The 969-nt window shown below is 42.8% G+C and overlaps 1 protein-coding gene across 1 annotated transcript in view; it reads right to left on the reverse strand.

The window, feature by feature from the left end:
* Positions 1-900, reverse strand: part of LOC111725592 (protein N-terminal asparagine amidohydrolase-like) — a 4,373-nt gene extending 3,473 nt beyond the window's left edge. The window contains exon 1 of the mRNA XM_023513819.1: positions 30-900. Within this exon, the coding sequence (XP_023369587.1) occupies positions 30-170 (141 nt within the window). The 5' untranslated portion in view covers positions 171-900. The remainder of the gene's footprint in view (positions 1-29) is intronic.
* Between the last annotated feature and the right edge of the window lie 69 nt (positions 901-969).

Genomic DNA, 969 nt, shown 5'->3' on the forward strand with positions numbered 1-969 from the left:
CCTTAACACAAAGATGATTTCAAACTCACTGGTCCCCCTGTTAAAGCCCGCGCAGCGCGTAGTTCTTCCTCTGGACCCCGATCTTGAAAAGAGGCTCTGTAAATCTCTGCAGTTTTAACATTAACAGCTGTGAGGGAAAACAGGCTGAGTATGAATTGACAGAAGACCATAATGAAGACTTGTGCATAGTCTCAAATTCCTCCCACCATACCTAAGAGAAAGAGAAAAGAATGGAAATGGAACAGGATGAAGCTCCCCCTTCCTAGAAGGAGAAAATGCAACCTTTTTACCAAGCATCTCAGTGAAGACAGCTGCAGGCCTGAGCTGGACTAGGTAAAATTTTGTTTTGAACTAAGAGCTCCAACCCATGTGAGACATCTGCCATCCTTGCAGACCTGTGACAGAATCTCCCTGGTCAGCCCTGTTTGTGTATGGCTGGGAGTGGAAGGGTAGATGGCAATCATGGCAAAGTCTGTGTTTCTATTTGTTTGAATTTGTACAATTTAGTATTTTTCACATACACCAAGTTATAGAGATAAAATGATGAACACTATGTACCTACCACCCACAGCTAAATAAACATTACAGATATGGGAGAAGTCCTCTGCAAATACAGCCAATTTCATGCCATTTCCTCAGGAGTCCTAGGGGCTGTCACAGGAGAGAGGAGGCTTCTAGGTTTTCTTTATCCTGATAGTTTTATACTTTCTTTTTATAGGATCTTAGTTCTCAATCAAAACCTTACTTGGTTCCTGATATATAAGAAGATTCTAAACCCCTCTCTCATGCCCCCCCCCCACCTCCAAAGTACTAGGTAGAGAAAAGCCCACCTGGCCTCCCTGGAAGAAAAGAAGCCTATTGACACTTAGCCACTCCTGGTAGGAATGGGCACAGGCTGTGCTTTACATTTGCTACCTTGTTTTCTTAGGATGTGCACATTATTTCTACTTTGTAGATAGAAGTTAGAAA

The sequence above is a fragment of the Otolemur garnettii genome, unplaced genomic scaffold (assembly GCF_000181295.1).
Source record: "Otolemur garnettii isolate 467f Iridium unplaced genomic scaffold, OtoGar3 scaffold00044, whole genome shotgun sequence".
NCBI classification, from domain to species: domain Eukaryota; kingdom Metazoa; phylum Chordata; class Mammalia; order Primates; family Galagidae; genus Otolemur; species Otolemur garnettii.